Source organism: Ictalurus punctatus, chromosome 20, assembly GCF_001660625.3.
Source record: "Ictalurus punctatus breed USDA103 chromosome 20, Coco_2.0, whole genome shotgun sequence".
NCBI classification, from domain to species: domain Eukaryota; kingdom Metazoa; phylum Chordata; class Actinopteri; order Siluriformes; family Ictaluridae; genus Ictalurus; species Ictalurus punctatus.
In genome coordinates, this window is record NC_030435.2 from 23,381,480 (window position 1) to 23,394,953 (window position 13,474).

Below are 13,474 nucleotides of genomic sequence, written 5' to 3' on the forward strand. Positions count from 1 at the left end.
CAATAAATCACTTTATATATATATATATATATATATATATATATATATATATATATATATATATATATATATATATAATATGTATAAAATGCATAATCCTGAATCTCACCTGCTGGAAAAGTCAGGTGTTTTTAAAAGAAATTTTTTAAATAATAATAATAAAAAAATAAAAATTAAGTGACCACTTCTAAACTGCAGGGAACTGTGCACGGCTCCTTATCCTTATTCTGCAGAAGAAACGCGTTTAAGTTCAAGTTGAAGTTTGTACTTTTATTGTAGAAATGAAAATCACGCCTCCACGTCAGGATCATCTGAATAATTCCACGCATTAAACACTAAACCTCAAGTTTCTTCTCGAATCCAAGCGACGCGAGGAATAGCCTATTAAACCTTAATGACTTACATCACTGTTAGTTTTTAAATGAAGTAACTGATTTTATTCATTCCTTCTTTTTTGGCTCTCTGTAAGCGCGTGACTGAGAAATGTAAAAAAAAAAAAAAAAAAAAAAAAAAACGGGGTCCTGGCCCATCACACGAGTCCTCGAGCCCAGGGCAAAGCGCAGAAACCTCATCGGTTTGATTGACACCTGAAAGCACCAATAGAAATCCGAGCTGCTCTCAGCCGGCGCTCTTTAAAATCCCTCCCCGAACCTGGAGCTCATAGATGGCACCGCTGCGCGTCCGCAGGAGCACGAGATTGGAAACACGCGCGCGCACACACACACACACACACACACACACACACACTCACACACACACTGAGACACTTTGGATGGACTGAGAAAACTTGCAGAGACTGAAGGAAGTCCGGAAGTGGACACGAGGACAGGCAAAAGAAAATATTACCACCTGAGGGTTAACTTCTTGAGGTTCCAGGATACTTTGCGCGTTTTGTTTGTTTCTCGGCTAAGAAACACACAGAGGTAAGCAGCAGCAATGCAACTCTCCAACACCTGCATTAAATATTGATTTCACTCTTAGATCCAACAGATAGCCCATACATTACATTTATAATGTGTGTTTTATTTGTTTACATTGTCTCACGCGTCAATACGCATGAGTCCATAATAACCTCCTGTGTGGACACTTCACACTTTACTCTCTCTCTCTCTCTCTCTCTCTCTCTCTCTCTCTCTCTCTCTCTCTCCCCCCAATACACAATCGTGATGACATCACAACCACAACCAGCTCGTGATTAATGCAATCTTGGTTATCTGAAAATGTTTGTTTAGCAACTTATGTAGGTTGCTGGAGACTGGAGATAGTGTTTGTTGTTCAGAACAAAGAATTTAGAAATGTTTTTGACTTTTTCTTCCTCCCCCACACCTCGTCTAAGATTTCTCGCTGTAAATTAAACCCATGAATAAAATACATGAAACATTTCTGAAGTCCTGACTAGAGGTTACCGTTTCTAATCCGACCCAAACCTTCGAACCCAAACCTTGCTTGTTCACGTTCGAATTGAAAGTTTTAGGCCAACCTGACCTGACTTTTCAGATTATTATCTCACACTTTAGATATTATTTCCACTGAATGGAAATGAGGAAAAGTGTGTGTGTGTGTGTGTGTGTGTGTGTGTGTGTACAATCATAATATGGTACATGTCAAATATTGTGATCTTTTGTGCAACCGATAAACCAATAAGCGGTTGAATGTTAACGTTAAATCATGAGCGCAACAAAAGCATATAGCTGACTACAATTTATTATTTATATATCAATTTGACAAAATGTATTTAGAAGATAAAGAGTATCTATCTATCTATGTCTATATATATTTACACACACACACACACACACACACTTCTAGTATATAATAGAATTCTTACTAGTATATAATACTGCATACTTCTTATATATCATATTTATGTACTGCAAATGTAAAGCCAAAAGAGCCTTTAACCCTTCATGAGAAGTACATAAGAACTATAACAACGAGATTATAACTCTAAATACCTTTATAAGAAGTTCTTTTCCCCATCATTTTAATCATATTAAACTATATTATATCTTATGGAATCCAAGTGATGTTGGTGATGTCCAATTAAATTCAGATTTTCTAAAAATCTTTCATTTTATTCCAACACATAAATCTTGATACTTTTTCTCAGTGCGCATGCATTAACTAATCATTTATATTTTTATATATATATATATATATATATATATATATATATATATATATATATATATATATATTGGTTAATCCTGGAGTTTTCTGTTCCTGAGATCACGAAATGATGTCTAGCAGAGATTTACGGAACTTGTAATAAATAAAGAATAAATGAACGATACGTCCGTGTGGTTAGAACGGACGAATTGCTGTGATCGCCGCGATCGTAATTAGATCTACGGCCGAATGTTTGCAGGGCCTCCACTTGTGGACCGTGTGCTCTGTGAGCAGCACACATTTCGGACTAAGTTGTGATCGAATCCCAAGTTTTACGAGCGTATCCGATCGTTCGGATGAAACGGCGTAGATCAGTCATTTCTTTTCTAAAAACAAACAAACAAATAACTAAATGCCGAACTCGGAACAGGTCGCGTTATGATGAACTAGAGCACACGTCTAAAATCTTAAAGCACGCTGTTCTCGCTATTCAAATAAACAACCCTTTAAGCTTAGGGCTGAAGTATAGGATTGAATAACGACGACGTTTCAAATCCACACATGAAGACACTGCTCTTGCTTACTGTCTGAGGATTTGCTGTTTTCTTTTGTAACATCGCCATATTTTTAAAATAATCAATCACGAAAAAAAAAAAACATTAAACTTCACTTACAAAGAGCTTTTAAAAAGTTTCCCAAATCTCTCTCTCTCTCTCTCTCTCTCTCTCTGTCGTCACGTCTGTTCTGGGATCTTTGAACAGCTTGCACTAAAAATTATGATTGACAACATAAATATCTGTCAGTGAGAAGACTAAAGAGTCGCTGGAGGCCTTTCAGAAAGTGGACAGTGTGTGTGTGTGTGTGTGTTTTGTCTAATGTTGTCCGATCAGAGGCTGAGACTGTACACGCCAATTTACATAATGATGTTTTAATAATGTAACCATGGAGTGCTGCTAAACACACTCTCACACACACACACACACACACACACACACACACACAGCCTCCAGCAAGAAGTAGCAGAGGAATAGAACAACAATGGCTGCGAAACATGCTATTAATATAAGCTGGGCTTTGTGCTAAATAGGCCTAGCATTTAACCTGAGGCAAAAAAAAGAGGCCGTCTTAGCCGAGTTAAAACCAGTTTCCCACTTTGGCCATGTTTAATTGTTTATAATTGTTTAAGTAAAAATTTTAAATGTTTTATTAGTTAACCAAGTTCTTTTGGAAACACAAAACCTATATATATATATATATATATATATATATATATATATATATATATATAAATACACACAAACACACACACATATATAGATCTGTATAGATTTATCTATTGAAAATATTCCACTATTCTTTTATTAATGAAAAAAAAGTACTTTTAAAACTGCATGATTCGCCCCTAAGCAACACTTTAAATTGTTTGTACTTCTAAAGTTGAGAGACAAAACAGCGTTTTCTTTCTTCCCTTTATTCTCCTTTTCGTCCTGACGTGATGTTCATCGAGCGATACGAACTTTAATCACCATAGAGACGAGTATACTTTGCATATTGTTAGCGTATATGTATAATATTGACATTTTCGCAGTGGTGACTGTGAGTTAGTTTGAGATATAAAACGTCGCCGGTGGGGTAGCGTCGAGTACGGTGTGTTTCGTACCTGGAGTGTGTGAAGGTGTGTGACGTGGCGACTTTAACCCAGTAAAGCTTTAATGGTGCTCCTTATGGTCTGATTGTGTACCTTCAGTTATTTCAATAAAGGTCAAAGATATGCACTAACGGTACAAAGGAGACACACGTGATGGTACCACGATGGCGAGAAGGAAAAATGTTGGTACCTTCATTCCTGACAGTTCATTAGCGGCCTGTGAGGAAACCGCTGCGTATCGAAGGAGAATCCGAATATATTGCATTTCAATTTTTCTTTTTGAATGTGGAACAAATTTGGGTTTATTGGAGTGTTGACGAGTTTACAGGGAACAGTCACACACACACACACACACACACACACACACACACACAGCCATTTCAAGAAGAAGAGGAAGAAGAAACTTGTAATAATGAAGGCTCATCGATTTTTGGAAATAAATTTAGTGTAAAGAAATAAAGGCTGTGACGTGATCAGATCGAGTTTACACTTTTACACGGTTACATTTCTAACAAATTGGCTAAAAAAAACAACCCAAATTCTTGTATGCAAGAAGCACGTTTACATGTACAAGTGTGTGTGTGTGTGTGTGTGTGTGTACGTCCGTCCGTGTCAGTGCTGATGATAGATGAAGGCCTCCGCAGTCGAAACCTATTTGCACTTCCATTAAGGACGGAGGAAGCCAAATGGGGATCAGTGTGCATATTTTATAGCTGCGAAGGAGTCGAAAAGCGACACCCCCCCCCCCCCCCCCACACACACACACACACCCAATCCCTCCTCCCACTCATCCCTCCATCCCCGCATCCCTCCATCCATCCATCTCAGCCAAAACGCCGCCGCGGGATAAGGGCGCGCGGGGAAATCGAGCCCATTCACTTCCAAAAAACACTGCGGGGAGAAAAGTAAATGTTTAGCAAAGCACCTTCTGTCCGAGAGAATTAAACCAATTCCCACTTGGCCCCCTGATCAAGCACACTTAATAGGCTGTACAGGGAGGGAGGGAGGGAGGGAGGACGGGAGGGAGGGAGGGCGCATTCAACAACACCGCCTAATGTCTGTTTAATAATATTTAATAGCCAAAATGTCTGCTTGATGCATTTAATGCGTTTGCCACCCCCGAAAAGAGGCGTGTATAGGCACTGCTGTGGGTCTGCACGTGTGTGTGTGTGTGTGTGTGTGTGTGTGTGTGTGTGCGCAGCCTACTTTACTGCTTAGTTCTTATCGTATTATTGCGCAATAATAATAAGAAGAAGAGTTGAAGAAGAAGAAACCAAATTAGACCAAATATCTAATACTAAAATAATTACAAAATGCCTAGAGGTGCATGCTACTGCACATTTTATTTTAAAAAACAAACAAACAACCCTCTAATAATAATAATATGAACCCAGAATTGCCCGTATTTCTGTTTGTAAAATCATGATAATAAGGCTTACGAAAGCTGCATGACCCTCTGTGTGTGATATTCAGCTGTAAACATTTCATCATCTAAGTTCCATTAGACTGCTTTTTAGAATAAACAGATTTATTAATTAAACTACTCAATGTGCTTCAACGTACTGGACTAGCAAAAAATAAATAAAAATGTCATCGGACGTTCAAAAAATATCGAGATCAGAACAATGCGCTGTGATGCTGGAGTGAAAAAAAAATCATTTTAAAGGTAATTTAATTACTTTATTAAACTGAATTAAATCACTCTGTTGATTAAACAAACGTAGACTTAAAACTCATCAAATGCTCTATAGCCTGTTTTTTTGTTTGTTTGTTTCAGATGAAATTAATAGCACTTTTTTTTGTTGTTGTTGTTGTTGTTGTTTTTATTTTTTTGATTTTTTATTTTTTTTAGTATTGTGATATTGGAGTAAAAAAGATGAAAAGAAAAACTAACAAATGTGTATTTTCGGGGTCGTGTCTAAATCGTTTTTAAATTGCACAAATTAGTCTTATTACAAATAAGTACTTTATCCGTTAATGAAAAATAGAATGAATAATAAACATAAACAAAAAGTATTGACTTTTTTTTCTTGGTCATTGAAAAATGTATTCTCCTTCTTTATCTTCTTCTTCTTCTTCTTCTTCTTATTATTATTATTATTACTATTATTAGCAGTAGTAGTATTACATTTAATATTATTTATTTTTATTAGTACGTTTAACTTAGTCCTTGGTCTGCATGTGATATTTCGACGGCAGTAAAAATTCTGTCCGAATGACCAACGGGTTGCCAGTTCAAATCCCAGGACTCCCAGAAAGCCACGCTGGAGTTCATAACCATCAGCGGTGCTGCCGAATTCTTCTTTACGTAGATAAAAAAGATTTTGCAGAATGAATTATTAGCGATTAAAAACACCTGCGTTAAATGAATATGAATCCGAACACGAACGTTCCTGCCCTCGTTGTCAGCATCCTGATGAATCGGACGCCTCGAGGAATCAGCACCGGGGCCGCTCGCTGTTATTTTTAATCTGATAACCGACTCAGTAATACATCCATGTGCATTAGTGAGGAAAAGAGTCGCCTAAATCCGCACCTCGCCGTGTTCAGTGTCTGGGGACAAAGCAGCAGCCTCACGGCTCTTAACACCAGCAGGTGGAGATTTACTTTTTCCTCCCGACTAATGCAGAGTGCCGTGAGATACGCCGCTCTGTCCTGCGCCTTCATGCTAATACATATCTAATGCATATCTAATACATATCTAATCGTTCCTCCAGGGTTTCATCTTAAACCTGTCACCACAGTGGAAATCGCACACTACAGCAGGGGGTCGCAAACTTTTTTTCAGCTCGAAAGCCTTTCGAGAGAGAAAATATCTCCACCGAGCCACTTCTGACTGCAGCACAGGTTTATTTTAGGGATATAATGCATCCATGCAGATGGACCATCATATTTCTGTACTAGATCCTTTAAACTGTCTTATTCCTTTCCAACTTTCCACATTACGCCGTGATTCGGGGAAATAAATAAATAAATCCGAACAATTTCCTATTTTGTTCAAACTGCAAAAAATTCTAAACCGAAGCATTATTGCGACACAAGATTTATTTCAGGGACCTAATCCACACAGAAGCAATATGGACCATCATATTCCCATACAGGAACCTTCAGAGGGTTTTATTTATATTCCTTTCCAACTTTCTTTTTCACACACAGGAACAAGTCGCACTGCGTTAAAATCTCATTTAGAAAAACCAAAACAATTAAAAGTCGTTTTCTAGTGTTGTTAAAATTGCAATCGGATTCAAATGAACATCATCTGAATTGATAAAACAATAATAATAATAATAATAAAAAGAACTATAATAGTAGATATATAGCCAATGATGGAGATTGAAAGTTATGTTCAGTATTAAAGAAAGAAAAAAGAGGAGGTACACTCACCCTAATTTAAGAAGCATGACACTGTTATTTAAATGCGTATTATTTATTATTTTTTTAAAAATCTAAATATTAAATAAATTGCATTTCCTAAAGCTTGGTTTAATGAACAATATTAAATATTCCTCATCGTCCTGCTTTCAATAAACTGGTCAGTTATCGTGATCTAAATCAGATCTTCGTAGAAAACCTGAAACTATCGGATTAGTTACAGTAATTTAGCTGGACGCATAAAGTCACATTCCATTAGGTAAACAAGTGCTAATTGCGGCAATTAGGTTCTTTTATACGACTAATGGACTGGAACGAGGCGTAATGTGATACTAATGAACAGACCCCTCTTCCCAAAATGCTTTGCAAAGCAAACGAAATGCTAATATTAATGCTGCTTATGACGGTAAACCGACTCATTAATTAAAGCACTGATGAGACCGGTGCATTAATTAATCAATTAAGTCATTAATTAGCCGAACACGTTGATGACGTGGCTCGTTATTCACTCGTCTTCCTGACAAGATTCTGAACGGACGATTATAATTACGGTTTTAATTAGAATTATAAAGGCCCTGTTTTCAATTCATCCAAAGTGGTAGGAAACCATCATCTCTCTCTCTCTCTCTCTCTCTCTCTCTCTCTCTCTCTCCTTAGAGAGACGTCAGGCCAAGTGGGAGAACAGAGTTTCTGCTCATCTTGTCTCATCTCATTTCATCCCATCTCACCCCTCTAACACACACACACACACACACTGTAACCTCATGGAGTGTGTGTTAATAAATTTATCAGGTGTGCAGACATGATATGCTCTCTCTCTCTCTCTCTCTCTCTCTCTCTCTCTCTCACACACACACAGCTCGCATTAGGAGTGTATTGTTTAGAAACGTGGGTTGCGTAACATTTAGGAATGCTTTTTAATTGCTTTTAACATGGCGGCGGCACAGCAGTTGGTTAGGGTTATTATCTAGTTATTATAGTTTTATATACACGTTGCAAGTCTAATTGACGGATTACTTCAGTGAAAAGGGTTTTATTGGAAGCGTGATATTTAAAAACAAGCAGAAATGACGTGAACTTGAATACAAATAAGACAAATCAAAAGCGGCTGATCTAGCGCTTCGAAACATAGATTTCTGTGAGAAGTTCCGGCTAAACAGGATCGTTTCTTTTCTTCTAACGTATCTAACGTTAAGATGTACGGTGGTGAGTGGGATGGTTGTTGCACGGGCTACAAAAAGGGCTTTAGCGCTGTAAATAAAACGGAAGGAATCCTTTGCATTAAGACTCGCCGTGTCCGTTTTGTTTGCAGGCATCACACGCCATGCAGCACTACGGCGTGAACGGGTATTCCCTCCACGCCATGAACTCGCTGAGCGCCATGTACAACCTCCATCAGCAGGCGGCTCAACAGGCCCAGCACGCACCCGACTACCGGCCGTCGGTGCACGCGCTCACGCTCGCTGAGAGGCTGGCTGGTGAGTGAGAGGCTCGGTGTGACATAACAATAACATCTGTACATACAGTAATGCTATATGCTAGTCATGTTGTGTTCGAGTTGGCCTAATGATGAACTGAAGGGGAACGATCCGTGACCCGAAAACCTGCGAATGTCAAAATTAAACCGTGCTTCGAAACTCAACAGCACTTTACATTAAGCAGTCGGGCTCGGTACATTCCGACTCTTCCGATATTCAATCACTCAGCGATACGATACTTCTGATCGCTTAATTTGATGAATTAACTTCATTGCTTGCTTTGTTTCCCATTAGTCCCTACCACTGGGGACACGTATACGAAAGCCTGCATGTGTCACGTTCAACTGATTAAACATCTTTCTTTTTTCCCTCTTCGAAAAACGGCTGCACATTTCAAGACATTATACTCGAGGCTCGTTACGGCTCTCAGCATCGTAAGCAGCGGCGGAGTCGCACGGCCTTCACCGCGCAGCAGCTCGAGGCTCTGGAGAAAACCTTTCAGAAAACACACTACCCGGACGTGGTGATGCGTGAACGTCTGGCCATGTGCACCAACCTACCCGAGGCCCGAGTCCAGGTGAGACGTTATTCAAACGCATAAACGTTTCACTACAGCATCCTTGGATTCAAGAATCACACGATAAGAAATAGCCGAGGTTTCCGGAACGTCTCCGCCTGTTTCAATCGGAAAGCATTCTTTTTTTGAAATCAGGTGTGGTTCAAGAACCGGCGGGCGAAGTTTCGTAAGAAGCAGCGCAGCCTGCAGAAGGAGCAGCTCCAGAAGCAGAAGGACGCCTCACCCGAAGGAACGTTAGGAGCGAGCGATAAGAACGACACTCCCTCCACTGTAAACCTGGAGAACCCGCTTCCTCCTTCGTCCACGTCCTCTTCCTCTTCCGTCGAGGCCGAGGGGCCGTCGGAGCTGAGCGTGGAGCTAAACGTCACCTCCGCGGAGCAGTCAGGGAGCGAGTCGGCCACAGAGGACAACACAACCGACAGGGAAGAAGAGTTAAAGCTTCACCAGGACGACATGAAGGTGGACAAATCCGGGAGGCTTTCTCCTCCCTGTAAACGTCTCAGCCCCAAACCAGGTAAAGACGTGAGCCGAGATGATATTTTTCCACGTCTGATCATGATATCCTGTCATAATACACTGATGCAGTTTATCTAACCCCATTAATGATGTTTATAGTAATGCTGTGATATTGTAAAACAGCATCTGTCCTGCACCAGGGTGGAATTTTAAGCGTAAATGAAGCTCAGCTGCATCTCATTTGGGATTTCTCTCCATCCTACATCATCCCTTTTGCTTTTTGTCCTTTTCACTCAGAATTACAGAGGTGCTGAGGTGACACGATGGTTATTTTTTGATAAGGTGTGGTTATGGATTCATATGTTGATGCTAAGCAAGCTAAGCACAAACCCTCTGACACAAATCGCTGTTTTGAGGAATTGTGTAACACGAGCACACGACTTCATGTTGTGGACCGTCATACTTTATCTGCGGCTAGAAGTTCATTATTTGGCTGAAAACATCTACTCAGGTTTGCTTAAGAGAGCATTTGCTCAAGGTGCCGTGGGGTTAATGGTTAACGCCTGGAGTAACGCCAGTGACTCCAGTATACGTCTTTCCATCTCCATGCTTCGACCACAACGGCCTTATTCTATTAGTTTCTCTGTGATGATGTTTTTATAGCTGATAATCGACTTAATGTACAAGAAAACATTGACTGCTAATGAATAATTCACGACTCCACAGTCCCGCCCACTTTTTTTCTCTTGGCTCATGAAACTGAGGCTCATGTCCTTTCCCCTTCGGTTAATCAGCTTTTCCAGTGCATTTATTATGAAAAGTTTTCGAGCGTCTCGCATATTCACGCAGCAAGGAGTCAAAAAACGTTGCCACGTCTGTGTAATCTACCCCACATTTTAACACACTGTCTCCATGTCTTTCCTTCCAGATTCTCCCCTCGGCTCGCCGGCGATCACATCCGGGGCTAACGGCATGACTGGAGGCATCTCTCAGAGCCATTCGTATTCGTCGTCACCGCTGAGCCTCTTCCGCCTGCAGGAGCAGTTCCGCCAGCACATGGCGGCTACTAACAGCTTGGTGCACTATCCGTCGTTCGACATGGCCGCCCCGTCCTCCTTGCCCTACCTGGGCATGAACGTGAGTGTCCCGGCGCCGCTGGGTTCGCTGCCCTGCCAGTCGTATTACCAGTCCCTGTCCCAGCACGCGCAGCAGGTCTGGAGCGGTCCTCTGCTGCAGGCCTCCGCCGCGCTGCCCGGCCACAACAGCAAGACGAGCAGCATCGAGAACCTGCGGTTACGCGCCAAGCAACACGCCGCCTCGCTCGGCCTCGACACCATGCCCAACTAAACACTGACTGCGACAAAACAGGACACGCTCGGCTGAACGAAAATGAAAACCCCTAGCTGCCACCTGGACCCGCAGAGACGATTCACAAAATCTATGTAAAGAAATTTGGTGTAATTTCTGAGCAACTTTTTTTTTTCTCTCCCCCTTTCATTGTTGATGCCGAAATATTTTTGTACTCAAGTTTTTCAGTGAAAAAATCTTATTTTGAAATGGGAAAAATGCATTTACCCTATTTTCCGGACTAGAAGTTGCACCTTAGTATAAGACACACCCCTCTAAATAAAGTCTCCTAAAAACGATAACCTTATATATAACATTTCACAGGATGCCGTATGGATGCCATTTTACCTACACGTTTGTTTGAAGTTGTTTTAGAAATAAGGCTAATAGCACACTTTTAACACGCATTGTGTCACTGTGGATGTAAGCAAAAAAAAAAAAAAGTGCCTTATAGTCCAGAAAATACGGTAAATGTAATTCATTTTCACTAGGTGTCACTAAACGTATTACGAAAACGAAACACAATCAGCAGGCTGCAAACGTCCGGCAAAAAATCTATGCTAATGCTATACCTTTTTTTTAAATTTTTTTATTTTTTTTAAATACACCTACATTTCTTCCCGTTTATACAAGTTACCGTAAACCTGCTTAATTGTAGCACTTTTTCCCAAAAAAAAAGCTTCATTCCCTGCATGCATTGAGGCCGTCCTAATTCAATTAGTCAAAGTGCTCGAATTACACATTACATAATTCCGTACGTAACGTCTAAATCCCTGCCTTGTAATACCAGATTGCTTAATTAAACCTGACGAATTCACCTGTTTTACGGCCAGCGTTTAAACCGTGTTAAACCGCAAACGGCCGGATAATTAGGAAATAATATCACCGACTCCATATGCAAAGCTTTTAATTACATTTAGCCTTGGGCTGAGGAAGGAATGCAATTACAGTCCATGCATATCATTTCAGATCGCTGTATATCTAACGCTCCGAGGGGAAAATAATTGCAACCGCCAGAAAATCCCTGCTTTGGTTTTTTTTTTCTTTTTTCTTTTTTCTCCTCCGCCCAGTGCATGTTAGCAATGTGGAGCGATTAGCCGAGACGGTGGATATAAAATAAATTCATTTTCCAATTTTATTTTTTTTACTGCTGTGCTAAAGTGACATCATTTGTTACACAGAATTTTTGCGTTTCATTTTTTCCATTTGGGAACCAAAAAAAATAAAATAAATAACAACGCTCCAAGCACTTCCACACACAGGAAGTCCATATGGAAAGCACTTCCTCCTCTCGCCGTGTCTGTAAACTGTTTTGCTCTGTAAATTACACAAAGTCGTTTATCTATAAATGTCTACTGGTAAGGCAAATGTAAAAAGTTTTATGTTTTAGATTGAGGAAGGACACGTCCCGCCTCCCGTGATGATTCTCGTAGCTGTCCGTCGTTGAGATTTGTACGAGGTGGACGCTAGTCCCGCGTCAGATATTTAACCTTTAACAGTCTGGTCGTATATATATATATATATATATCTCTATCTATCTATGTAACTCATCCGGTTGGTTTTCATTGTTGCTGTGGTCATAAAGTTTTACTCGCTCGCACTGTTTCCATCACAGTAAAGTGGTGAACTCGTAGTGTACACTGGTGCCGGGTAAGAACAAATATATACCTTATACGTTTTTCTCTATCACACCTGTAGGCTTGAGAACTTGTAAAATAAGTCGTCAATAAAACGTTGCTTGAAGTTATTAAAACAAGCGAGGCTTCTTCGTTTTTTTTCGGTTTCGTGTCAAAACGCTCATCCAATCCCACGTTCACGAAGCTCTCTCAGATCGGATGAATTAATCTTCTGAATGGATTGTAAACTTCATATTCTTTAAAAGTCTAGCAACAGTGCTTTGTCGAGAAAAGTAGCAAGTCGCTACTTTTTGGGAAAAGATGTCGAAGTTACCAGATGGTGTCGTAGACTGATTTGCATATTCATTGCTTCATCGTGATCATTTGCATATCAAAACATGCTATATAACGATGGAAGATTTTCTGAAGACACTCAGCAGAGGATAAAATAAAACAGCAACATAGCCGCTAACGTCAGCTCAAAAAGCGCCAAGTTTGTCACTAATCCACCCCCCTTTGTTTTTTTTTTGTTTGTTAAAGTAGCTAAAGGAGTCTAAATATGAGCTAATTCTGATGAGCTAACACTGATGCAGCAGAACCAGCTAAAGCTAAAGCGATACTCTGTAAATCTCCGCTTGTTTACATTTGATCATTATTAGTGACACTTCTTAGCTCTTCTTTCCATTCGCTAACAAACAGGCTAACCCGCAAAACTAGCATTAACTTACAAACTAGCAACGGAACTCAAACTAACACTTAAGAAGGCAACAAATTCCACTAATTTATCGAGAAGTGTTAAAAAGGAACAATTGTGAGACGAGGTGTTAGCCTGTACATTAGCGTGAACATCAGCTTGTTAACTAGTAAGCTA

General features: G+C 40.1%; 1 protein-coding gene across 1 annotated transcript; it reads left to right on the forward strand.

Annotated features, from left to right (window-relative positions):
* Nucleotides 1-530: 530 nt before the first annotated feature.
* On the forward strand, nucleotides 531-11,512 carry dmbx1a (diencephalon/mesencephalon homeobox 1a). Its single transcript, XM_017495114.3, has 5 exons — nucleotides 531-923; nucleotides 8,442-8,607; nucleotides 9,006-9,184; nucleotides 9,320-9,698; nucleotides 10,569-11,512. The coding sequence occupies exons 2-5, from the start codon at nucleotides 8,454-8,456 to the stop codon at nucleotides 10,985-10,987; spliced, it is 1,131 nt and encodes a 376-aa protein (XP_017350603.1). The 5' UTR covers nucleotides 531-923; nucleotides 8,442-8,453; the 3' UTR covers nucleotides 10,988-11,512.
* Nucleotides 11,513-13,474: the final 1,962 nt, after the last annotated feature.